At 44.2% G+C, this 24,813-nt stretch overlaps 1 protein-coding gene across 2 annotated transcripts in view; it reads right to left on the bottom strand.

Moving 5' to 3' along the window:
- LOC115112072 (activating molecule in BECN1-regulated autophagy protein 1A-like) overlaps positions 1 to 24,813 on the bottom strand; it is a 145,192-nt gene that overhangs the window by 52,125 nt on the left and 68,254 nt on the right. For both annotated transcript variants that reach the window (XM_065011844.1, XM_029638818.2), the window contains exons 15-17: positions 21,315 to 21,454; positions 9,706 to 9,816; positions 9,181 to 9,377 (exon numbers count right to left, since the gene is read on the bottom strand). In XM_065011844.1, the coding sequence (XP_064867916.1) occupies positions 9,181 to 9,377; positions 9,706 to 9,816; positions 21,315 to 21,454 (448 nt within the window). The remainder of the gene's footprint in view (positions 1 to 9,180; positions 9,378 to 9,705; positions 9,817 to 21,314; positions 21,455 to 24,813) is intronic.

Below are 24,813 nucleotides of genomic sequence, written 5' to 3'. Positions count from 1 at the left end.
AAAACTTTTTGCTAAACCTAAGCTTCCAAATACTCTCCTGCAACCCGCTTCACCCAATGTAGCTATTTTTCCTAAAGTATTTATATTTATATTTACTTCGGAACCGGAACCCCTCAACTGAAGCTAGCCAGCTAACCACTAGCCATGCTAACCTTCCCATGCTAACCTTCAGCCCGGAAAGCTCTCGCCAGTTCGAACAACGCGACTCTAACCAGAGCATAACGGACCTATTTATTTTTTCATCCCCGGATTCTTCCCCGGATTCCCACCGCAAATGGAACATTTTTCAGCTGGATCTTCACAACTAGCTATCTACGAACTGTCCCAAACACCCATATTTACTTTATCTCTTTTTGATTTTTAATTTGTTTATACCTTCCGGAAACCTGCCTCACCTAATGTGATACGGAATCGCTATTATTTTTAATAACACACTCAAGAACCTCCAGAAGCTAACCAGCTAACTAGCTACAAGCTATTTAGTCATTGTTAGTTTTTTAAAACCTGGATAACACTCGCCAGTCCAGCTTCCCTGCCCCATCCACCGCTGCCCCCTGGACACTGATCTCTTGGCCACATAGCTGATGCACGCTGGACTGTCCATTAATCACGGTACTCCATTCTGCTTGTTTGTTTTATCTGTTGGCCCCGTTGCCTAGTCAACGCCATTTTACCTGCTGTTGTCGTGCCAGCTGATTAGCTGTTGTTGTCTAACCTACTGTTTTAGCTAGCTTTCCCAATTCAACACCTGTGATTACTGTATGCCTCGCTGTATGTCTCTCTCAAATGTCAATATGCCTTGTATACTGTTGTTCAGGTTAGTTATCATTGTTTTAGTTCACAATGGACCCCCTAGTTCCACTCTTCATACCCCTGATAACTCCTTTGTCCCACCTCCCACACATGCGGTGACCTCACCCATTACAACCAGCATGTCCAGAGATACCTCTCATCATCACCCGGGGCCTGGGCTTACCTCCGCTGTACCCGCACCCCTCCATACCCCTGTCTGCGCATTATGCCCTGAATATATTCTACCATGCCCAGAAACCTGCTCCTCTTATTCTCTGTCCCCAACGCTCTAGGCGACCAGTTTTGATAGCCTTTAGCCGCACCCTCATACTACTCCTTCTCTGTTCCGCGGGTGATGTGGAGGTAGACCCAGGCCCTGCATGTCCCCAGGCACCCACACTTCTGTGATCGAAAAAGCCTTGGTTTCATGCATGTCAACATCAGAAGCCTCCTCCCTAAGTTTGTTTTACTCACTGCTTTAGCACACTCTGCTAACCCTGATGTCCTTGCTGTGTCTGAATCCTGGCTCAGGAAGGCCACCAAAAATTCAGAGATTTCCATACCCAACTATAACATCTTCTGTCAAGATAGAACTGCCAAAGGGGGAGGAGTTGCAGTCTACTGCAGAGATAGCCTGCAAAGTAATGTCATACTTTCCAGGTCCATACCCAAACAGTTCGAACTACTAATTTTGAAAATTACTCTCTCCAGAAATAAGTCTCTCACTGTTGCCGCCTGCTACCGACCCCCCTCAGCTCCCAGCTGTGCCCTGGACACCATTTGTGAATTGATCGCCCCCCATCTAGCTTCAGAGTTTGTTCTGTTAGGTGACCTGGGATATGCTTAACACCCCGGCAGTCCTACAATCTAAGCTAGATGCCCTCAATCTCACACAAATCATCAAGGAACCCACCAGGTACAACCCTAAGTCTGTAAACAAGGGCACCCTCATAGACGTCATCCTGACCAACTGGCCCTCCAAATACACCTCCGCTGTCTTCAACCAGGATCTCAGCGATCACTGCCTCATTGCCTGTATCCGCTATGGAGCCGCAGTCAAACGACCACCCCTCATCACTGTCAAACGCTCCCTAAAACACTTCTGTGAGCAGGCCTTCCTAATCGACCTGGCCCGGGTATCCTGGAAGGACATTGACCTCATCCCGTCAGTTGAGGATGCCTGGTCATTCTTTAAAAGTAACTTCCTCACCATTTTAGATAAGCATGCTCCGTTCAAAAAATGCAGAACCAAGAACAGATACAGCCCTTGGTTCACTCCAGACCTGACTGCCCTCGACCAGCACAAAAACATCCTGTGGCGGACTGCAATAGCATCGAATAGTCCCCGTGATATGCAACTGTTCAGGGAAGTCAGGAACCAATACACGCAGTCAGTCAGGAAAGCTAAGGCCAGCTTCTTCAGGCAGAAGTTTGCATCCTGTAGCTCCAACTCCAAAAAGTTCTGGGACACTGAAGTCCATGGAGAACAAGAGCACCTCCTCCCAGCTGCCCACTGCACTGAGGCTAGGTAACACGGTCACCACCGATAAATCCATGATTATCGAAAACTTCAATAAGCATTTCTCAACGGCTGGCCATGCCTTCCGCCTGGCTTCTCCAACCTTGGCCAACAGCTCCGCCCCCCCCGCAGCTCCTCGCCCAAGCCTCTCCAGGTTCTCCTTTACCCAAATCCAGATAGCAGATGTTCTGAAAGAGATCCAAAACCTGGACCCGTACAAATCAGCTGGGCTTGACAATCTGGACCCTCTATTTCTGAAACTATCCGCCGCCATTGTCGCAACCCCTATTACCAGCCTGTTCAACCTCTCTTTCATATCGTCCGAGATCCCCAACGATTGGAAAGCTGCCGCAGTCATCCCCCTCTTCAAAGGGGGAGACACCCTGGACCCAAACTGTTACAGACCTATATCCATCCTGCCCTGCCTATCTAAGGTCTTCGAAAGCCAAGTCAACAAACAGGTCACTGACCATCTCGAATCCCACCGTACCTTCTCCGCTGTGCAATCTGGATTCCGAACCGGTCACGGGTGCACCTCAGCCACACTCAAGGTACTAAACGATATCATAACCGCCATCGATAAAAGACAGTACTGTGCAGCCGTCTTCATCGACCTTGCCAAGGCCTTCGACTCTGTCAATCACCATATTCTTATCGGCAGATTCAGTAGCCTCGGTTTTTCGGATGACTGCCTTGCCTGGTTCACCAATTACTTTGCAGACAGAGTTCAGTGTGTCAAATCGGAGGGCATGCTGTCCGGTCCTCTGGCAGTCTATGGGGGTGCCACAGGGTTCAATTCTCGGGCCGACTCTTTTCTCTGTATATATCAATGATGTTGCTCTTGCTGCGGGCGATTCCCTGATCCACCTCTACGCAGACGACACCATTCTATATACTTTCGGCCCGTCATTGGACACTGTGCTATCTAACCTCCAAACGAGCTTCAATGCCATACAACACTCCTTCCGTGGCCTCCAACTGCTCTTAAACGCTAGTAAAACCAAATGCATGCTTTTCAACCGATCGCTGCCTGCACCCGCATGCCCGACTAGCATCACCACCCTGGATGGTTCCGACCTTGAATATGTGGACATCTATAAGTACCTAGGTGTCTGGCTAGACTGCAAACTCTCCTTCCAGACTCATATCAAACATCTCCAATCGAAAATCAAATCAAGAGTCGGCTTTCTATTCCGCAACAAAGCCTCCTTCACTCACGCCGCCAAGCTTACCCTAGTAAAACTGACTATCCTACCGATCCTCGACTTCGGCGATGTCATCTACAAAATGGCTTCCAACACTCTACTCAGCAAACTGGATGCAGTCTATCACAGTGCCATCCGTTTTGTCACTAAAGCACCTTATACCACCCACCACTGCGACTTGTATGCTCTAGTCGGCTGGCCCTCGCTACATATTCGTCACCAGACCCACTGGCTCCAGGTCATCTACAAGTCCATGCTAGGTAAAGCTCCGCCTTATCTCAGTTCACTGGTCACGATGGCAACACCCACCCGTAGCACGCGCTCCAGCAGGTGTATCTCACTGATCATCCCTAAAGCCAACACCTCATTCGGCCGCCTTTCATTCCAGTACTCTGCTGCCTGTGACGGGAACGAATTGCAAAAATCGCTGAAGTTGGAGACTTTTATCTCCCTCACCAACTTCAAACATCAGCTATCTGAGCAACTAACCAATCGCTGCAGCTGTACATAGTCTATTGGTAAATAGCCCACCCATTTTCACCTACCTCATCCCCATACTGTTTTATTTATTTACTTTTCTGCTCTTTTGCACACCAATATCTCTACCTGTACATGACCATCTGATCATTTATCACTCCAGTGTTAATCTGCAAAATTGTAATTATTCGCCTACCTCATGCCTTTTGCACACATTGTATATAGACTCCCCCTTTTTTTCTACTGTGTTATTGACTTGTTAATTGTTTACTCCATGTGTAACTCTGTGTTGTCTGTTCACACTGCTATGCTTTATCTTGGCCAGGTCACAGTTGCAAATGAGAACTTGTTCTCAACTAGCCTACCTGGTTAAATAAAGGTGAAATAAAAAATAAAATAAAAAAATGCTGCAAGGAGGCATGAGGACTGCAGATGTCCGTACTGTGAGACGCCTAAGACAGCGCTACAGGGAGACAGGACGGACAGCTGATTGTCCTCGTAGTGGCAGACCACGTGTAACAACACCTGCACAGGATCAGTACAGCCGAACATCACACCTGCGGGACAGGTACAGGATGGCAACAACAACTGACCGAGTTACACCAGGAACGAACAGTCCCTCCATCAGTACTCAGACTGTCCGCGAGAGGCTGAGAGAGGCTGGACTGAGGGCTTGTAGGTCTGTTGTAAGGCAGGTCCTCACCAGACATCACCGCCAACAACATCGCCTATGGGCACAAAAACCAAACGTCGCTGGACCAGACAAGACTGGCAAAAAGTACTCTTCACTGACGAGTCGTGGTTCTGTCTCACCAGGGGTGATTATCGGATTCAAATTTATCATTGATGGAATGAGCGTTACACCCAGGCCTGTACTCTGGAGCGGGATCGATTTGGAGGCGGCGGGTCAGTCATGGTCTGGGGCAGTGTGTCACAGCAATCATCGGACTGAGCTTGTTGTCATTGCAGGCAATCTCTGTGCGTTACAGGGAAGACATCCTCCTCCCTCATGTGGTACCTTTCCTGCAGGCTCATCCTGACATGAAAATGCCACCAGCCATACTGCTCGTTCTGTGCGTGATTTCCTGCAAGACAGGAATGTCAGTGTTCTGCCATGGCCAGCGAAGAGCCCGGATATCAATCCCATTGAGCACATCTGGGACCTGTTGGATCGGAGGGTGAGGGCTAGGGCCATTCCCCCCAGAAATGTCCGGGAACTTGCAGGTGCCTTGGTGGAAGAGTGGGGTAACATCTCACAGCAAGAACTGGCAAATCTGGTGCGGTCCATGCTGTACTTAATGCAGCTGGTGGCCACACCAGATACTGACTGTTACTTTTTATTTTGATCCCCCCCCTTTGTTCAGGGACACATTATTCAATTTCTGTTAGTCACATGTCTGTGGAACTTATTTCAGTTTATGTCTCTGTTGTTGAATCTTATGTTCATACAAATATTCACACTTTACATTTGCTGAAAATAAAACAGTTGACCGTGAGTGGACGTTTATTTTTTTGCTGAATTTATATATCAGATAATATTAGATATTATGAAACCTAACTTCAGGTTTGAGTAAGGAAGTAGATCTCTTAGTGTTTCACCTTCTTCAGTGTTTCTTATATATTTGGGCTTCCGAGTGGCGCAGCGGTCTAAGGCACTGCAACTCAGTGCAAGAGGTCAGTCCCTGGTTCGAATCCAGGCTGTATCACATCCGGCCGTGATTGGGAGGCCAATAGGGCGGCACACAATTGGCCCACCGTCGTCAAGGTTTGGCTGGGGGTAGGCCGTCATTGTAAATAAGAATTCTTAACTGATATGCCTAGTTAAACAAAAGGTTAAATAAAAGGTAAAAAAAGAGTCAAGTCTTCAAGAAATAGGCACATTTTCACTGGAGAAATGTGGAGTCTGAGCAGTCAACTTTTGAAGGGCAGCAGGTTGGAGTCAAAGCAATCAACCTTTATTACCATCTAACTCCTGGACACCTGTCAGAGAATCCTCTCATAGCTCAACCTGTATGACAAGGACCATGGCAGAATGAACACACACGGTCAGTGAGATCAAGTGAGGTACAGTTAGTACACTCCTTCATCCAGCACAGTGTCTCTCTATCCCCTTGCTATGCTATATAATCATTATACCAGTCATTGGTACATTAACAACAGCAATAGGGGAGTAGAAACAGAGATAAATGGTAAGTGCTGGATCCGATTGGATGAAAGGTGAAAGGGCCTTGATTGCAAAGGCTGGGCATGAGAGCCCGTTTTCGATTTCTCGCCAGGTGTTTATTGTTTCAATCATTCATTTGTAATTAGTATAATGGAGTTGTGCTAATGCTCTCGCAACATAATGTATTGTGTACAACATTCCAGCTGAGCCAAAATGGACTCTGGTGCTCTGTTTGTGGATATTGACTTCTATGAAATTGAGTCTAAACCCCTTTAGATAGAACCTTATAAAGCCCAGAGACACAAAAGTGTACTATGCAGGTCTTATTTTCTCTGATAGCACTCACGTTCCCAGATGTGCCACTGGGAAACATGAAGATACAGTAATGAAAATTATATTTCAGTGCCCCAAGAGACGGGTTTGGACGAGACCCAATATCACAACATCCATTTCTGTGATCTGTTACGAAGACAGTTAATGCAGAGATGGGGGGTAATTGGTATTGCTATATTACCACTGGGACAACAGACAAGTAATGATCCACTTCACCTGACTTAGGAACCAAGAGCAATTAAGAGGTTTGTGTCTTAAAAGGGCAATTTCACCTCTTTTTTTTCTTTACTTCACATTGATCATCTCCACCACCACCCCAACATGTGTGAAAATGCCGCGTTTCTGTTTTGTAGTAAAGAGAGGAAGTATACGTATTTCCAATGACATCATTGATGTGCATCATGTGAATTTAACCAATTATGAGAAGGCATTGCCTACTAATTGGTTGATGATGTCATTGGAAACACACCATCTTCCTCTATCTTTTTTTGACCCCAAAATATAGAAACGCCACATTCACATACAGTGTGTTGATGTTGGGGTGGTGCTGGAGATTATGAATATGAAGTTGAAAAATTGTGAAATGTAACTCAAACTAAATGTACCTCTAACTAGCTCTGTATGGAATGAGGTCAAGGAGGTTGTTCACTGATTGCAATTAGTCTTAAATGCCAAATGGAAAGGATTCCATAAAAAGTGAATTAAATTATGACGCTACTAATTTGCCAGGTTGTATTTCCTGACAGCAACAAGGAACAAATTCCCCATTAATGAAAAAAAAAACGGCCATTGTAGAAGTACGGTTGTGTTGTGCAGTAAAATGGAACCCGATTTCCACGGTTCACTCGCTCAATTAATGAAAGTATCATCCTGAAAATGTGTCAATTACTCATTTGTGAAAGTCCTTACAATATGCCTGAGGGGAGCCTTGGGCTCTCTGCATATTGGGTTTAGAATATTAAATAGTTCTGGGATTAATTTGATGGCGATTTAACCAGATTTACCCGTTAAGACATTACATAGTTGAACAGCTCAGTATTATGAAAACGATGTACACTGCATTCGGAAAGTATTCAGACCCCTTGACTTTTTCCACATTTTATTAGGTTATAGCCTTATTCTAAACATTTTCCTCAATCCACCCACAATACCCCATAATGACAAAGCAATTAGAGGTTTTTAGATTTTTTTGCTAATTAATTTAAAATAAAAAACTGAAATATCACATTTACATAAGTATTCAGACACATTATTCAGTACTTTGTTAAAGCACAGTTGGCAGCGATTACAGCCTCGAGACTTCTTGGTTATGACGCTACAAGCATGGCACACCTGTATTTGGGGAGGTTCTCCCATTCTTCAGTGCAGATCCTCTCAAGCTCTGTCAGGTTGGATGGGGAGCGTCGCTGCACAGCTATTTCCAGAGATGTCTGATGGGGATCAAGTTTTGGCTCTGGCTGGGCCACTCAAGGACATTCAGAGACTTGTCACGAAGCCACTCCTGCGTTGTCTTGGCTGTGCGCTTAGGGTCGTAGACCTGTAGGAAGTTGAACCCTCACCCGAGTCTGAGGTCCTGTGCACTCTGGAGCAAGTTTTCATCAAGGATCTCTCTGTACTTTGCTCCGTTCATCTTTGCCTCAAATCTGACTAGTCTCTCAGTCCCTGCCGCTGAAACACATCCCCACAGCATGACGCTTGCCACCACCATACTTCACAGTAGAGATGGTGCCAGGATTCCTCCAGACGTGATGCTTGGCATTCAGGCCAAACAGTTCAATCTTGGTTTCATTAGACCAGAGAATGTTATTTCTCATGGTCTGAGAGTCTTTAAGTGCCCTTTGGCAAACTCCAAGTGGGTTGTCATGTGCCTTTTACTGAGTGGCTTCTGTCTGGCCACTCTACCATAAAGGCCTGATTGGTGGAGTGCTGCAGAGATGGTTGTCCTTCTGGAAGGTTCTCCCATCTCCACAGAAGAACTCTAGAGCTCTGTCTGAGTGACTATCGGGTACTTGGTCACCTCCCTGACCAAGCCCTACTCCCCCAATTGCTCAGTTTGGCCAGGTGACCAGCTCTTGGGAAGAGTATTGGTGGTTCCAAACTTCTTCCATTTAACAATGATGGAGGCCACTGTGTTTTTGGGGACCTTCAATGCTGCATACATTTTTTTGGTACCCTTCCCCAGATCTATGCCTAGATACAACTCCTTCAACCTCATGGTTTGTTTTTTGCTCTGACATGCACTGCCAACCATGGGACCTGATATAGACAGGTGTGGACCTTTCTAAATCATGTCCAATCAATTGAATTTACCACAGGTGCACTCCAAGTTGTAGAAACATCTCAAGGATGAACAATGGAAAAAGGGTGCACCTGAGCTCAATTTCACATCTCATAGCAAAGAGTCTGAATACTTACGCAAATAAAGTATTTCTGTTTTTTCTATTTGTATAAATTAGCAAAACATTTGAAAAGCCTGTTTTGACTTCTTCATTATGGGGTAATAATGTGTGTAGATTGCTAAGGATTTTTATTTATTTAATCCATTTTAGAGTAAGTCTGTGAAGTAACAAAATGTGTATAAAGTCAAAGGGTCTGAATACTTTCCAAAGGCATTGTAGATCTAGTAGAGAGGGTAAATACTGGAGGGATTGGGGGGAGAGCGAGATGGGTATAGATATAGGTAGATGTACTGTTTGTTGCTTGGGAGGCCCGGGAGGTGCTGGGAACCTGTGGCTCTTGGTCAGTCTGTGTTTCGGCATTCTGAAGACGTAGGACGGGTGTCTGTGTGCCTTGTGAGGTCACAACGGGGGTAGGGTGACGGGGCTGGAGACCGATGGCGTTCATAAGTCTCATGTCCCTTTCAGACCTCAAGGGGGCCCTGCTGCTCCTGCAAAACACAGCCACATGTTGATAAAAGCCACATGTTGATAAAGGCCACATGGATGTAAGTGTGTGTGTATGAGACTAGCGTTGGCATTGCATTTTGTTGAAAATAAAGGTATTGTTGTGAGCAAAAGGGGAGAGTCCAATGTCAACACACAGAACTAGCATGTAAACACAGTTCAGAGAATACCTGCTAGACAGGAGACTTTCATATCTCCATTGAAGAAAAAAATTAAAACTACTTGCACATCCCCCTTCTCTGAAAGCCACATATGCCTAACTAGTGTTCTCACACACACCATCCTCAAAGGCCTGCCCCAGCCAATTCTCACCCTGGTCGCTCTCCATCGCGGCTCCCACCGGTACCACCGCCTCGATTGTTGTTGACAGCAAATATGGGCTCACTGTGCTCAGCGGGGCCGTCTCCGTCTGACTGGGCATCTCTAGAGGGGAGAGATGAAGTAGAGAGAGGGGGAGAGAAAGAAACAAAGAGAAGTAAAGAGAGAGGGACATTGTACAATGAGTCATTATTGTCATGTTGTTGCTCATGTTTCATCATTTGGTCATATTTGTATGTTAAATCAGAGAACTAAAAACGTTAAGTTACAATGTTCCACTCGTCATGTCAGACCTATACAGCAGGATATGCTAAAGCTTTCAATAAGTTACAGTATTTCAAACCAATCAAAAAAGGATGTACAGTACAAGCAGACTCCTTACAATGGTCACCAGCATTAAGATGACAAATCTGTAGTCCCTCATGTTGACTGAGGGAGGTTGTCAGACCTGGATGCATCCACAATTATGATTTAATCTGATAAAAAAAATCAATTCAGGGCATGCACTCCGGCTATCTTCGGGGTAGAGTATAAATACAATTAAAATAATTGCAGTGGAACAGTTGAGATCGTTTTCATAATACTGCTCTGGTCTGAGAATCTTACCAATAAGTGTCTGTTCAATTGGTGTTGAACCATAAAATAACATGAAGACCTTCAAATTCATATCGAAAACATTCCTGTCCAGCAGGATTGGATTAAATCTTATGAAGCAGAGACAGAATGGCACTGGAGTTCCATGGTTGCCATGGCACCCAGAGGTAGCCTTGGTATATTAATCCTGCAAAATGAACCATCATTATTAAATACATTTTGTTAAGTGTTTAAGCGCATTGTTTTTAACAAATCAAATCAAAATGTTATTAGACACATGTGCCGAATAAAACAGGTGTAGACCTTAGTGACATGCTTACTTACGAGCGCCTAACCAACAATGCAGTTTCAAAAAAATATGGATAAGAATAAGAGATAAGTAACAAGTAATTAAAGAGAAGCATTTAATTTTGATAGCTTATCAAGTATAGAACATAAGAACCTCGTTATTGTTTTATCATCAACGTTAAATTAGTTAACATATTTGGCTAGAACCTGCAAATTGTTTGGATTCAAATACCAGCCTAACTAGATCTTTCTAGATTCTCATCTCCTCGACCGAAGGCTGGATGAAAAGATTCTGAAATGGCAGCAACCCTCATTTACTATACAGAAGAAATCCTCAGAAGAACAGCCTCTTTCAATTCGGGCTCCAACGGACAACATGGTGAGGACGACGAGGCGGTAGGAGACTAATTAACAAACTAAAGTCTATTGTAATGCACTCACAATGAGAGTACCGGAGTTAGGTGATAAAGGGCCATTTCGGCAGGCTGACCCTCAGGCAAACTACGTTACCCACTCCCAAGCCAATACAGTCCATACAGAGGGCAGAGGACCAACCAAAATGCAATGAAAGTGTTTCCACCAATGTTTTCAGACGTCGTGCACTCTACAATCCTTAACAAGTCGCCTCTTTTGTGTAACGATCTCGGACAATGATTTTGACATGATCTGCATCACTGAAAAATGGAGGGGGACTTTCACAATGTAAATGCTTCAGCGCCGCCTGGATATAAATACATTGAAAAGGCACACAGCCACGGCCGTGGTGGAGACCTTACTGTATTATAAAGAGTGCTTTATTTAAAACCCACAGACTGTTGCTGATTTTCAGTCTGAGTGCCTTGCTTTTAAATGTAAACAACCAAATCCTCTCACTTGTTATCCTTGTTTACAGCCCCCAATCCCCTCCAGACAAGCACCATTTTTTTTAAATTCCTGAGTTCTGTGAACTATTAACCTCTGTATGCTCCACCCTCTCCAACACTATCATTTTGGGTGACTTTAAAATCCATGTTGACTCACCCAAGTGCTCTATGGTGGCTGACTTCCTCAACTTGCAGTCTAAATTATGTGCAACATGTAAATGTTCCCCACCCACAACCGTCAACACACAATACATTATCACTGGAGATGTCCCTGCCTCTGACTTGGGATGTCCTCGAACTTGGTATATCTGACCACAAGTCTGTGACACGGTCCGAATGCTCCCACTCTGCTCCACTGCCCAATGGGGGCCATTCAATTCTGCAATTTAAGGAAACTTAACACATCCAGCCCACTTTTGAGTCTGACGCAAGTTCGCGACCCTCGACGACATGGTTAACCTGTACAACAGCACTCTGAGTAATACCCTGAACATCACTGCTCCCGTAACTTTCCTACACTCTTCACCCTGGTTCACTGATGAACTGCGCAGAACGAAGACTCATGACGGCTTCACGACCCATCTACTGGCCTACAAAGACCACCAAAGCAAGCTATTCTACTGCCCTAAAAGCAGTACGATCAGCCTTCTACGCCACCATGATTGACAACGAGGCTAACCTCAGAATCCTGTTCTCAACCATCAACCACCTTAAAACGCATGCCCTCCTGCAGCCTTATCTGAACAGTGCAATCACTGGGCCTTAAAAACACATTTCTACAGACTGTCTTTCTTATAGTCCTAACCTGGAAAGTCCTTTTAGCACCTAGCCTACTACTGCTATTTCCTGCCTTGATTCTAAATGTATATTTTTATTGTATTTTTAAAATGTATTATCTTTGCCTACGTAGATCTGTGATAACACAGTAATGAAAAAATGTGTTATTACTACTATAAAGACATTCTCCGGCTCTTTTGTATAATTGTTATCCAGTAGTTCTGAAAGTAGCGCTCACGAGCCAAAAGTGGTCGCGAAAATGGTGGACATTGCACTCTCTTGCTTTGCTGTGAGGGAATCTTGCTAGCTGACACTCAAATGGCGAGGGGCTGAAGCTCATTGGCTAGAACTCGAATTGCTAAGGGGCTGGCCCACGTAGGGGAAAATGTAGGGAAAAGGGCACAGCACAGTTTCCAGAAAAACAGTCGCTTTCAAACAAATTGGGATTGTGTGGCTAATTTAGGTAAAACAGTAGTTCTGCTCATAGGTTATGCATGTATGAACTACACATTGTCACATTGAGACCTAAACGAGAGGTTTAAAAAAATACTTAGTCGTCACCAAAGTTGCAGAGCATGTCTTTAAGTCACACCCACATAGTAATGTGGCCTGAGTGTTGGGAGAATGCAAGCTGCTCCATAAACCAAGGTTACATCGAATAGCTAGATAGTCAAGGAGTTGGTTTCTGTGAAGACAGCACCATTCAAATGTGTCCATCAGCTACATCTTAGAAGGAAATGAGGAAAATAGTTTCCATGTTCCATTAATCCCCAGCATCAGTGGACAGGCAGCAGAGTCAGCGAATCAGCAGCCTGTGAGAGACACTGATAAATCATGTACACTTAACGACCCTTCCGCTACAACCGTTTATCAAAATAAGTGTGATACAGGGAAATGAGATACTTGATAAGAAACTGAGCAATGGCACTCTTTTTGGGGTAGTTACCATGGATTTAGGAAAACTGCTGGCAGGCATTAAACTGGGAAGATATTAATTTCAATAGCACAAAAGTAGATATCTTATAAGGACTGTTCTCACGCTGGTGGTGTGTAAGCCAGTGCAGTTGATGGACTGGTGTGCTGAAAGGAAAAATGGATGAGAGAGAGAGAGAGAAAGAGGGGATATTTTTTTTTCACTCACTCCCTCAGGCAAAAATAATATAATCTGAGAGACAAATTGAATGCATGACACTTAAATCGCTGGAACGGCGGCCCCTGACATGCTACTGCTTTCAAATCCTGTCAGATTGTCTGCTTTACCTTGGCTCTTTACAGTAAGCACACCAGGCAGAAGAAGAGACCTGCTGAAATCCCCAAAGGAGGAAGACAATCCATGTCTTCTCTCATTTGCATGAATCCGACACTGATGCTTCTTCAGCGTGGCTGATGGCAGGGAGTAAGTCTTGCAACCAGAGGGTTGCTGGCATCAATACTTCAGGTGCCACCTACCGTTGATGTTCCCTTGAGCAAGGAACTTAAAGCCCCTAAACTGCTCATCGGGCACTGCGGCTGCCCTCTGCTCCAGCCTCTCCAACCTAAAGTGTGTTTGTGTGTACGTGTAAATCCAGGGGGTGTTATAATTGAGCTCGGCAAATATCACCAGGAAGATTAAACATAAGTTATGCATCTGTTATTTTGACTCAAACCTGTGTCTGAGACAGAAATTGGGTATGGGAACTGCTTGCTTATTCATCACTGTCTTGGATAATATGTAGCAAATTAAGTTCATTAGCAAGTACAGTACCACATCCAGCTGTAGTGAGTGCAGATTTGCTAGAAACTCCTTAACACACTTAGAACAACACTAAGAACTGGAATAGAGACAGTTTGGACAAAGATGTTTGGGACTAGAATGCGCCAGAGCTAAAGCATCAACTGTTTTGCCAAAGGTCTTAAAATGCCTCCATAAAAGGGATAATGAGAGCTCTTCCTCAGGGCTCCTTTACCCAGCAGTCTCTGGGTGACTGGCCAGTTCTCCTCCAGCTGTTCCAAACTCCGGGGGGCACAGAACCACTCCACCTCATTACAGTTAGAGGCTTTTATGGGATATCAATGTGTGTGTGTGATGAAGATTATGATGATGATACACATACAGTACTAGAGAGAGAGAAGGTGCTGGATATCATGAGTGTGCATCTGGTTTACAAGTCCCTACATTTTCTGCTTCAAATGTAAGAAATCCACTGTGTAAAGTGAGAAGCAGGAGCGGGATAATCAATTTGAGGATAGATTTCCTCAGGTACATGCATGAAACATGCATGAGAGCATCAGCTGGTCCGGATGATTGTGTGTTCACGCTCACCGCAGCCGATGTAAGACCTTTAAACAGGTCAACATTCACAAGGCCGCTGGGGCAGACGGATTACCAGGACGTGTACTTCGAGCATGCACTGACCAACTGGCAAGCGTCTTCACTGACATTTTAAACCTCTCCCTGTCTGAGTCTGTAATACCAACATGTTTCAAGCAGACCACCATAGACCCTGTGCCCAAGAACACTAAGGTAACCTGCCTAAATGACTACCGACCAGAAGCACTCACGTCTGTAGCCATGAATTGCTTTGAAAGGCCGGTCATGGCTCACATCACCACCATCATCATCCCTGGAAACCTTAGACCCATTCCAATTTGCATAGCGCACCAACAGATCTACAGATGATGCAATCTCTATTGCACTCCACGCTGCCCTTTCCCACCTGGACAAAAGGAACACCTATGTGAGAATGCTATTCATTGACTACAGCTCAGCATTCAACACCATAGTGCCCTCAAAGCTCATCACTAAGCTAAGGACCCTGGGAATCAAGACCTCCCTCTGAAACTGGATCCTAGACTTCCTGACGGGCTGCCGTCAGGTGGTAAGGTTAGGTAACAACACATCCTCCACTCTGATCCTCAACACGGGGGCCCCTCAGGGCTGCGTGCTCAGTCCCGTCCTGTACTCCCTGTTCACTCATGACTGCACGGCCAGGCACAACTCAAACACATTCATTAAGTTTGCCGATGACACAACAGTGATCACCGACAACGATGAGACAGCCTATAGGGAGGTCAGAGACCTGACCGTGTGGTGCAAGGACAACAACCTCTCCCTCAACGTGATCAAGACAAAGGAGATGATTGTGGACTTCAGGAAAAGGAGGACCGAGCACGCCCCCACTCTCAATGACGGGGCTGTAGTGGAGCAGGTTGAGAGCTTCAGGTTCCTTGGTCTCCACATCACCAACAAACTAACATGATCCAAACACATCAAGACAGTCGAGAAGAGGGCACGACAAAACCTATTCCCCCTCAGGAGACTGAAAAGATTTGGCATGGGTCCTCAGATTCTCAAAAGGTTCTGCGGCTGCACCATCAAGAGCATCCTGGTTGCATCACTGCCTGGTATGGCAACTGCTCTGACTCTGACCGCAAGGCACTACAGAGGGTAGTGCGTAAGGCCCAGTACATCACCGGGGCCAAGCTTCCTGCCATCCAGGATCTCTATACCAGGCGGTGTCAGAGGAAGGTCCTAAAAATTGTCAAAGACTCCAGCCACCCTAGTCATAGACTGTTCTCTCTGCTACTGCACGGCAAGCAGTACCGGAGCGCCAAGTCTAGGTCCAAGAGGCTTCTAAACAGCTTCTACCCCCAAGCCATAAGACTCCTGAACAGCTAATCAAATGGCTACCCAGACTATTTGCACCCCCCACACTGCTGCTACTCTGTTATTATGCACAGCCACTTTAATAACCCTACCTGCATGTACATAATTGGCCCATTGACTCTGAACCGGCACCCCCTGTATATAGCCCCGCTATTGTTATTTACTGCTTGTAGCTGGAATCCACAAGGAACATTTTTCCTAGGGAAGGTCCAGCGTAGTCCACATGTAATGTAGTCGTGTCAATGGTTTTCCATCCATTCCCATGGATGTAATGGCGCGGTGGAGTGGGGGGTGACTTCCTGTTACACTGACATTCTGCACACCGGCTAACCTCATTTTCCACATCGTGGGCCATCTTTGGCCACCAGACGTATGACCTCGCTAGACCTTTCATTCTCGACATGCCTGGATGCAACTGATGCAACAACTTCAGAGGCATACCCCGCCCTTCTGGTGGGATAACTACTCTTGAACCCCACAGAACACATCCATCTAGAACACTCAATACCAAGTGGCGAGTGTAGTAAGGCGTGATCTGAGGCTCTGTCACTGTAGACCATCCTTTCAGGATAAATTCATGCACTTGTGATAACGTCACATCCTTTGAAGTCCATTGTCTGATTTGTGCTGTGTTCACCGGTGCATCATCCAACACATCGATCATCAAAACCTGGTCATTTTCTTCTTCCTGAATGATGATTTCTGGAACGGGCAGCCGACTCAGAGCATCAGCATTCCCATGGTATCTACCTGGTTTGTCAATTATTCTGTACTCGTAGGTCCTGAGCCACACAGCCCAACATTGAACTCTTGGAGACCATTTGTGGTACTGGCTTTTGTTCATGGAACAGAGAGATCAGAGGCTTATGTATAAACACTTGTGGAATCTCTGTATTCCGAATATGACAGCCAGTCCTTCCTTGTCCAGCTGAGAGTACTTTTTTCTCCGCTGGCGACAATGTTCTTGACATGAACCCAATAGGTTTCTCTGCACCATTCTTCACGTCCTTCCTTAACAGTTGATGTAGAGACGCTAAGAGGGTAGAGAGGTTCGGGAGGAAGCGATTATAAATAATAATTCAGTAAGCCTAGATAGGCTTTTGTCGGTGCTGGAGCTTCCACAACAGCCCTCACTTTAGCTTTGACAGTGTGGCATCCACCTTGTGCCCAGGTACTGCACTTCATCAGCTAACAGTGTACACCTGCTCGTCTTCAGCCAGAGATCGGCGTCCTCCTCAAAACTTCCTCGAAGTTTCTGAGATGTTCCTCCTTCGTGAGTCCCGTGACAAGAATGTCGTCGAGGTAAACCCCTACCCTGGGTCTCCCCTGCAGAATTCCCTCCATTGTTCTTTGGAAGTTTATAGGTAAACATCCCTCAGTGGGTGTTTATGGTCAGGTGCTTCTGTGAAGCTTTATCCATTTGCACTTGCTGATATGCGTGACTCATGTCCAGTTTTGTAAACTGTTGCCCTCCGGTTAAAGTTGAAAGCAAATCCTCCACTTTGGGTATGGGGTACTTCTCCAGAAAGCAAACTCTATTTACAGTCAGTTTATAGTCATCGCATAATCTGATTGAACCATCTGGTTTTAGCATAGGAACAACTGGTGCTGCACACTCAGAAAATTTGACAGGTGTAATTATATCATCTGCTAAGAGTCTGTCAATTTCCACATCCACTTTAGGCTTCATGGCATATGGAACTGATCTTGGCCTATAGAATCTGGGAGTAGCATCAGCAGCAACATGAATGGTAGCTTGGACCCCTTTTAATGTCCCTAGCTCTTCTTTGAGAACACACTCATTCTTTGAAAGCACCTGCTGTAGTGTCAATGTCTCTGTGGTGACATGTTTGATTTCATCCCAGTTCAATTTTATTTCCTCCAACCACCCTCTTCCTAGTAAGCTGGGGCCAGTACCTTCCACTCACTCAGTTGAGGCACTTCAACATTTTTCCACTTCATAGAGAATTGAGACCTGTTCATCAGCGTGACACGTTCAAACGGTACCTTCAATCCATTTATTCCCATTTCCACAATGAAAGGCTTCGCCTTCTGCATATTCGCCCCCTGTACACTGAGAATGCTTGCTCTGCGTCTGCGCACTCACTTTTACTTTCTATCACGTGATTAGAGCGGTGGCAAGAGCGTCTGGAGGTATTCGGTTTTCTGTCTGTTCTTTTTTTATTGCGGCACGCCCTCACAATGTGGCCTATTATCCCCCATGCATAACACTTTTCATGTTTGAATTTAGTCAAACGCTGCGTGTTTGCCTTTGCAACAATAAGTCTTTATTGGCTTTCCGTTATTTAAAATTCCCATAGCTACAGTCCAATGCTAGTTTTCTCAACTCAGCCACATATTCCCCCACTGATTCGATAGGTTTTCTCATGCATGAATCAAACCTGAATCTTTGTACTCTCTCACTGAGTTTGAAGTGATTTTTTAATAGCTCGACTGAATCTATGAATGACTTTTCTCCTGGTTTATCTGGACTCAACAGGTCTCTCATTAAGCTGTGCACCGACAACGCTTATGAGTATGGATCAGTTATTTCATTAGCAGCAAATACCAGGTTACTACACTGCTGCTCCTTAATTCTTTGTTTTTCTTATCCCTTACTTGTTTTTTTGTTGGTGTTTTTCTTAAAACTACATTGTTGGTAAAGGGCTAGTAAGTAAGCATTTCACTGTAAGGCCTACACCGGTTGTATTCGGCGCATGTGACAAATACAATTTGATTCGATTTATTTTGATTCGATCTATAATTCCTATCTATACCATTAGAGTATTTGGCACGTGAAAAGCTTACATTTTAGACCCCCAGCACACTAGCTGTGAATCTGAAAGGAAGTTCAATTATACAATCCAAGAAAAGCTGCCAAGAGCAGAATACATGGTGGGAGTTGGGTCAAACTTTCAGGAGATAGATAAAGAAATAATATCGACAGTCTTAGGACCAAGAGGGGGAAAGTTATTATTTTATGAGACTATTTCCCAAACAAGGCCACTATCTCTCGCTGTCCTGATCTCATTTCAGTTTCATCAGCAACAACACGTCCGTGCTCCGAAGCAAAGCTGCTTATAACACAGCATGCTTGATTAAAAAAAAGTTACATTGCATTATTTTTCATGCTGCTATTTTATATAATAAAACAGAAAGGCTGCAACAGCCAGGCTTGCAAAATTGATTTATGGGGCTGAAAAATCAATCCCACGATAGAAAACAACCACAACAAGTGGTACCCAAATCCCCCGAAACCAGGACAATGGAAGACAATGGAATGTGAGATATTTTGGTGTGGGATGACCACTAAACTTGAGAAATCAGACAGCCAGAGACGGTGAGACACCTGGGTAACAGCCGAGTTTGACAGGCTGCTGTTCGAACAGCGGCGTTCTATTAGGCTTTCATGGGTTGATTAGGCTACCCAACTGGTCCCAGTGCCTTCTGTCGCTAAAGCGGTCACTTTGACCACACAATAACCAACAGAACTCCGCTAGACCGTACTCCTCTTGTGGGGCAAGCGACCACTTTTTCCACTCAAATGGTATTTGGCCAAGGTAAAAAGGTGGCTATCAGTACAAACCTGTAGACTGTAGTTGAAACACATATTTAACGGTCATCATCAAAGAAAGGGTAGACTGAATGACTAATCCCCTAAACAGTGGATCACCCAAAATGGCTGATCATTGTTTGCTCGGATTCAAATGTCAAACTGAACGCAGTTAGTCACCATCGATCGGCTGTTTTGGCGAGGAGGGAAATCACCAGTAAAACTGAAATGTGGATAAAGAAAGTTCACTTCCGAGTTAAACAAGCAGCCCTTAAATAGGATTTTCATCCAAGCAGAACATGTAATATTGTAGGAAAAGAAAAAACAAAATTGATTGAAGAAGATTTCAGGGTTCTTGTCAATACGTACAGAGCGAGGAAGCTGCCTCTTCACCTCAGAAGCCTGCCTGTGGGCAAATCAGAAAACATTTTTCTCACGCTGCCAACACATGTGAGAGATGCCAGATATTCAAATGCAGCTTAAAATGCAGCTTTCTGCAGGAAAGAAGCCGTGTGCATCGTTGCTGTTGGTAGTGCTGCTATACGAGGTCCGGCCATTTACCAGGTCCTTCTATAGACCTGTGTAGACATGTTTGATCATGTAATTTACACAACGCAGGCAATTAAAAGAGACCAGAGAACACAAACACATCCTGGGGTTCTGGTCTTTATTTCCCTCTTTAATGATCCCTGCTCAACAGTGTAGTAGGAGATGAGCCACTGATTGCAGCACAACTGTTTCTACCATTAATAAACACTCAGGGATATAATAGGCTTTCCCCAATAGGGATGTGGAGTCTATGCTGCAGTGGTATACGGTACAGTATGTCCATGGGGAGCACTGTGTGTGTGTTCATCCTCTTGTGATGTTTGTTTGGTTATTATGCACCTGTGGTGCTGTATGTAGGAACGCTATTCATGTATTTGTTAGACCACAATTAGGGCTTCACAATACAGATGCGGTTTTAAGTGTCTCTTGCATGTACAGTGACTCTCTGGGTAAAGGTATGATTATGGTTGGATCATTCAAATGACTAACATAAATTAGAGACAATTTGGCTGTTGATGAATTGCTATGTCTTTAGGTACGTTTAAAAATTCCCACATTTCCCTCTTCAAAATCACATAACATTATTTGTCTAGACTTAACTATCGCTGTTAGTAAGGTTTGTAATTTTTATGTGTAGAAAATCCTGTTTGGTCATAATGCGCATTTTACTGGTGTTGGATAACTTGGTTATAGTTTTTGTTCTTTGAAGTAACAATGCAGGCCCGGGGGCTAAGGAGAACAAATCATCCTTCCTCTGTAACACGAGACAATTTATTTCAGAAAGCCAGACATAACAGAGAAAAACATAACTGAAAAACTTTTTGAACTTGAGTGAAAACACGCTCCTCTGACTTGACTTAGCTGATGACAGCTGGCTGAATAAGTCAGTGGGCGCTCCATCGATCCAACTCTTCCTGCCCTGCCTGCCTGCCGTGGGTGGGTGGGAGCTGCTGCCTGCCTTCCCGAATGCCAAAGGCTTTAAAGCCATGAGCACTGGGACCCTCTTAAGGGCCATTAGGTAACCACACAAATGAGGGGATTCTTGTCCTCAACATAAAACAGATATCTAAAGCGGGGATAGAATACACACTAATTGGCTATTAGTTTTTCACTGTTTCCGTACAAATGTAAAACAAATACCTGACATATAGAGAAAGGTGCTTCGGGAGAAATCTAGCCACAGGCCACTCCTGATTTAAACATACTGTGGTAGTGAGAGAAGAGGTAGTGAGGACAAACTTAGGTCTCTAAGCCAGGGGCAGATTGCACTGTGCGAGAGGGAAGGCAAGAAAGAGAGAAACAGAGGTATATAGAGTGCGTAGTGCAGACTTACACAGGTCTGCAGATGACTAGGTCTCCCTTGTTGGTACCGTATGCAAGCCCCAAGCCAGGTTCTGGGAGCCAGCGGGCCGAGTTGATGCTGACGTGTCTCCGCTGATCAGAAGCCATGGGGTACACCACATCAAACATTCTCTAGGGGGGAATGGGGACATACGGAAATAAATAGATTACAGACAGAGCAAAGAGTACCACTTTTGTCCCGATATGATACAACCTAACAACAAAAATACTAAAAATAATTTTATTGCGTTAGCGCAGTCTTCTAATGAGCTTTATCTTTCACGTTAGATTAGCATGTTATAACTTATTCATTAATTTCATGTTAATATATTGGTTATCAATTAACCCGAGAATTCAGAACCTGAGACATTATCCGTTTCTAGTGCGGGAATAGCAGAACAATGTTAGAACTTTAGTCTGTCTGCTGAAATGCTGATTAGAGTTGTTGAGTCGAGCAGCTCCCTGTCTTAACGGTTGGCTGTTCCCTCAATGAATCAAGTTCAGAAGAGACGTTGTTGGGAGTGCCCATTTAAGAGCAGTCACCTTGGCTTGTCACGCCACTTCTCAATATGACTGGCCAAAACGGCTGCTATGACAGCCATATCAGGTGACTGACACGGGTACTACTGTCTGCCTCTTACCTTGTGAAGCGAAGACGAATGACCACATTTACCCGTCTGTCTACATCTGCATACATTTTACACCACTCCGAGACAAAATACGGAGAAATAACAAAGGAGGAGGGTAAAAGCTGTTTGCTTCATCTCCAAACGTAGGAGCAAGACAGCATAATTGGGGATCTGCATAAGAGCTGTCAGCTCAGAGAGCCTTATTGGACAGTCTATGCTGCCATAACTTGGGCGGTGTGTCAGATGTGCTCGCAGAGAATGCAAAATGTTCAACTTACAAATTGAGAACACATCTAACACATTCCCTGATTGCTACAGTGGGGCCAAAAAGTATTTAGTCAGCCACCAATTGTGCAAGTTCTCCCACTTAAAAAGATGAGAGGCCTGAGTGAAAACCTTCAGCCGAAGAACACTATCCCAATCGTGAAGCACAGGAGTGGCAGCATCATATTGTGGGGGTGCTTTGCTGCAGGAGGGACTGGTGCACTTCACAAAATAGATGTGGCAAAATGGCTTAAGGACAACAAAGTCAAGGTATTGGGAGTGGCCATCACAAAGCCCTGACCTCAATCCTATAGAACATTTGTGGGCAGAACTGAAGAAGCGTGTGCTAGCAAAGAGGCCTACAAACCTGACTCAGTTACATCAGCTCTGTCAGGAGGAATGGGCCAAAATTCACCCATCTTAATTTGGGAAGCTTGTGGAAGGATACCCGAAACGTTTGTCCTAAGTTAAACAATTTAAAAGCAATGCTACCAAATACTAATTGAGTGTATGTAAACTTCTGACCAACTGGGAATGTGATGAAACAAATCAAATCTGAAATAAATCATTCTCTCTACTATTATTCTGACATTTCACATTCTTAAAATAAACTGGTGATCCTAACTGACCTAAGACAGTGAACTTTTACTAGGATTAAATGTCAGGAATTGTGAAAAACTGAGTTTAAATGTATTTGGCTAAGGTATATGTAAACTTCCGACTTCAACTGTATATTTGCCATATATTTTTAACTGTGCCGTTTCACAAAAGTTATACATGTTACAGACAAAGAATATTTTACATTTGCTATCTTGTTGTTATTAGTCCCACCCTTCAGCTCCATTCAACCCCTCCCATCTATCTCTTAACACCATCCATACTGGATTTTTCAACTGTACAGTGATGCTTCAAAAAAGTTCTGAACCTTTCTATTCTCATATTTTCCACAGACTGTAAATTAAAGATAAATATTTCTGCTAAAAGTATTATATTATTTTTCAAATCACCCAGTATTGCCATCTGCAGCGTTAGTTCTAGGTAAATGTTGCAATTCTTCAGCCATTCCTGGATCTGTGACCAAAAACAAGCTACATATGGACAGTACCAAAATAAATGATCTAATGATTCTGCCTCTTCGCAGCATAATCTGCAGGGCTGGGAAGGTTAAATCCCAGCCCTGTTAAATACGCCGCTTTACTTTTTCCTCATTTTGTTAAGTTACAGCCTTATTTTAAAATGGATTAAATATTATCAATCTACACACAATACCCCCATATTGACAAAGCAATTATGCTATTTTTTAAATTTCTTATTAACATAAGTATTCATACCCTTTGCTATGAGACTCGAAATTGAGCTCAGGTGCATCTGGTTTCCATTGACCATCCTTGAAATGTTTCTACAACTTGGAGTGGTAAAGTCATTGATTGGACATGATTTGGAAAGGTACACCCAGCTATCTAAGGTCCCCACAGTTGACAGGTTATGTCAGCTCAAAACCAAGACATGAGGTCGAAGGAATTATCCACAGAGCTCCGCGACAAGATTGTGTTGAGGCACAGATCTGGGGAATGGTACAAAAACATTTCTTCAGCATTGAAGTTCCCAAGAACACAGTGGCCTCATTTTTAAATGGAAGAAGTTTGGACCCACCAAGACTCTTCCTAGAGCTGGCCGCCCGGCCAAACTGAGCAATCGGGGGAGAAGGGCTTTGGTCAGGGAGGTGACCAAGAACCCAATGGTCACTGACAGAGCTCTAGAGTTCCTCTGTGGAGATGAGAGAACCTTCCAGAAGGACAACATTCTCCGCAGCACTCCATCAACCAGGCTTTTATGGTAGAGTGGCCAGACGGAAGCCGTCTGGCCACTCTAAGCAGTCTGGCGGAAAAAGGCAAGGGGTCTGGATACATTCCAAAGGCACTGTACATAACATTCTATTGGTTGCAAGAATTTAGTTAAATTGAAAAATTCAGCGTTGTTTTGAATTCAGCGTTGTTTTGCGTATCAGTTCATAAACCATGTGCCATGGAATCAGTACATCGAAAATCTCTTCCCAACTATTTTGCAATCTATATGGCACAGGTGTCAATTGTTTGGTCCTTAAATTAAACTGGTATATTTATCACTATTTTCATCAACCAATTTGGGTCTTTAATGCAGGGGCAACAGATTTTTTTTTTTTGCTCATATAAAAAAAAACAACGGTCGCTAGGTGTAGGTAAGACCATAAGCAAATAGGTAAACTGTGATATCACTAAAGAGTTAAATCAGGGTGATTGTCCCACAAATAGACAGGTATTTTCCTTTCTATGGTAGCAAGATCTTATCTACTTTCTATTCAAATTCATTGGAGTGGGAATTTCTTTCTTACGGGAGTATGTCCACATCCCCATCAGACAATTGTATTGGTAAACTACACAGTAATGTAAAAGTTGTATTTTTTGTGGTCCATTACGTAATAAAGTACACATCATAATTTGGTTTTAATCAAGAGAAGTTAGAAAAAAGTATCTAGATCCTCTATGAGGCTATGGAGGGATCCAAATTGTGAAAAAAAAAAAAAAACATTAATCAGCGACACTTATGTTTTTAAGGCCT

Source organism: Oncorhynchus nerka, linkage group LG27 (genome assembly GCF_034236695.1).
Source record: "Oncorhynchus nerka isolate Pitt River linkage group LG27, Oner_Uvic_2.0, whole genome shotgun sequence".
Lineage (NCBI taxonomy): Eukaryota > Metazoa > Chordata > Actinopteri > Salmoniformes > Salmonidae > Oncorhynchus > Oncorhynchus nerka.
Note: the sequence above shows the minus strand (reverse complement) of the source record. Positions and strands in the feature narration are given on the sequence as shown.